The sequence below is a fragment of the Penaeus chinensis genome, chromosome 32 (assembly GCF_019202785.1).
Source record: "Penaeus chinensis breed Huanghai No. 1 chromosome 32, ASM1920278v2, whole genome shotgun sequence".
Taxonomy (NCBI): Eukaryota; Metazoa; Arthropoda; class Malacostraca; order Decapoda; family Penaeidae; genus Penaeus; species Penaeus chinensis.
The window spans coordinates 13,666,394-13,668,893 of record NC_061850.1 but is presented as its reverse complement, the minus strand read 5'-3'; the positions used below and the strand labels follow the sequence as shown (position 1 = coordinate 13,668,893).

The 2,500-nt window shown below is 39.0% G+C and overlaps 1 protein-coding gene across 1 annotated transcript in view; it reads left to right on the top strand.

Annotated features, from left to right (window-relative positions):
• The window catches only part of LOC125042438 (actin-binding LIM protein 1-like), a 99,604-nt gene that overhangs the window by 83,405 nt on the left and 13,699 nt on the right, over positions 1-2,500 (top strand). The window contains exons 16-17 of the mRNA XM_047638071.1: positions 1,049-1,146; positions 2,362-2,431. Of these exons, the coding sequence (XP_047494027.1) occupies positions 1,049-1,146; positions 2,362-2,431 (168 nt within the window). The remainder of the gene's footprint in view (positions 1-1,048; positions 1,147-2,361; positions 2,432-2,500) is intronic.

Sequence of the window (2,500 nt, the reverse complement as noted above, 5' to 3'; positions counted from 1 at the left end):
CCCTCATACACACTGTCTCTGGTTGGTGATGGACTGGACCATTGGATAATATTGGTGTTGGCGGTGTGGTGTGTGGCTTACAATGGGCAACGCACGGTTCAATCTCCCCCCTCCCTCCTCGCGAACGAACAAACGGACGACGATGGTAATGCTGCGGAATGTCCAATCACTCCTCATCCATTTCCCTCTCCCATTGTCCCCCTTTTTCCTTATATCTGGTACCATTACCACCCCCACTAACATGACAAAAATCATTCCTAATTTTAAAAAATGAAACAATGGCCCAAAATTCCTGATTCCCAATGATTGTGACCCAAATTTTTTTTACCGACGGCCTATAATGATCTAATCCCGTGACCCTCCTTTTTGAAAAAAAAAATAAATAAATAAAAATGGATCTTGACCCATTACCACTGACCTATTCCTTGACTCATTCCCCGTGACCATTCTCCACCCTCCTTATATATCTCCCATGGCTGCAACCCCTGCAAACCCAATCACCTCAAATGTCTGTCCTCACCTTGCCTCATCCCCCACCCCCATCCCACCCTGCCCTACATCATAGTTGTATCAGCCCTTCGAGGGGAGCCTAAACCGGGTTATGGACTCAAGTCGTCCACTCTACCCGCAGCCGGACGCAATGGTGGCCCTGCTGGAATGATCGTGAGTAATCATAAAGATATATTCACCTAGATGTATGAGATCTCTTTTCGTTCTACTCTCTCTCTCTCTCTCACTCTCACTTTCTCGCTCACTCTCTCACTCTCTCTTTCGCACAGAGTTAAGAGGGCTGGTCTTTCTCATTTGTGGGTATGGTGTTCTGAGGAATGCATTTTCAAAGATAATTTTGGTTGAGTGGGAAGGTATAAATTGTACTTACCACTTCTTATGAGTGTTGCTTCAAAGATTAGTTGTGAATCACACCTCCTTTGCCATGATATGCATCCTCTACCAAACCCACAAACCTAAAGAAAAGTTCTCTAAGCGCTGTGAGTATGAGTATTGGGAGTGTGGTTACTGACTTGTGCTGGCCTTGTGTGGCCTCCAGTTGTGAGCTCCCTCAGGCAGCCTCCAAAGCCTGGCTATGGTTTCTCGCCGCGCAACACCTTCTACCGTCAGGGCCTTGGATCGTACTCTGCACTCCATGTAAGTCACGGCTTTTACACGCTAATCACACGCTTCTCATATGGCTTGAGCTGAATGGGGAAAATTTTTAAATTGTTAATTTCTGATAGGTTTGGTAGTTTGATATTTTATTTTGAAATGTTTTCTCTGTGGATTTTTTTCTTATCATTCAGTTTGCCCTAGGCAAGACAGTAAGAGACCTGAAGGTCTAGAAATCAGTGGAATAAAACAAATCATCTAAAATTTTTGTGGCTTTTTAATATTTATTATATTTACAGTGTTGATTTACTTGAAATGTGATTTAAGACTTACAGCGCAAAAGATTATAATTTAGGTTTTATTTTATTAATTATAGATAACATTTGGAATGTTCAAAACCTAGAACCTAACATTAAAGTTTAAATACTTTTTTATGTTTAAATGTGTTCTTATTAACTCTAATGTTAAACTATACTAATAAGTACAAGTAAAAACAAATTACAAATTAAAAAATTATATGCTAGATAGATTAGAAAGAAGAAAAATAAAAGAAAAAGAAAAAACAATGAAAATAATTAACCCGCTGGAGAAATTCAGCCAATTTTTTATGCTTCTTTAAAGCATTGGGAAGTAAATCTAGTGCTCACATTTTTCCCATCACATTGCACTTGTCACTTCTGTTTTGCCCAAGAATTCACGTCTTGTTTTGTCTGACTGGAACTCATGCTTTATCACATTGCATTTTGGAAGCATTTTGTTAGTAGTTGAAGATAGAAAATGGTAAGTATATTGAAAATGAAGTTGTTAGTAGAAAATAATATTGAAATGTAAGTAGAGTTTGGTCAATTCGTCTTTGATTTGGGTCATATTTCAGTTTTGTTATAAAGATATGGGGAAAACTCTAAAATTTAAACAACAGCAAAAGGATTAAAGAAGTAAATCTCAAACTAAGAGAGGCTAGAGTTTATAAAGAATTTTGTAGGAAAATAATGTAATGAGATTCTCATATTTCCAGAGATTTTTTTTACATCTTGAGATTTGAAAGTGATATGGCTGTTTGTTTGTTTGTGTGGGTGCATGAGTGTGATGTCTGTGTATGTGCATATGTGCATGTATGTCAGCATGCATCTGTATGTGATTGTGTGTGCATTTATGCTTGTGTGTATGCTTCTGTGTGCATATGTATTGCATAAAAGGTGTTCTGATTTCCGAAAATATATCTCCACGCTGTCTCACCTCATATCCTTGCCACCTTAGGGGGACTACAGCTTCACCGGCCTTGGAGAGAAGACCCAGAGCACAGAGTTCAGCAGTGCCCGATCTGATGGTAAGTTTCTGGCCGTGCATCAGGCGCTGCGTGTACTTAATATATGTATCATAATGTACATGATGAATG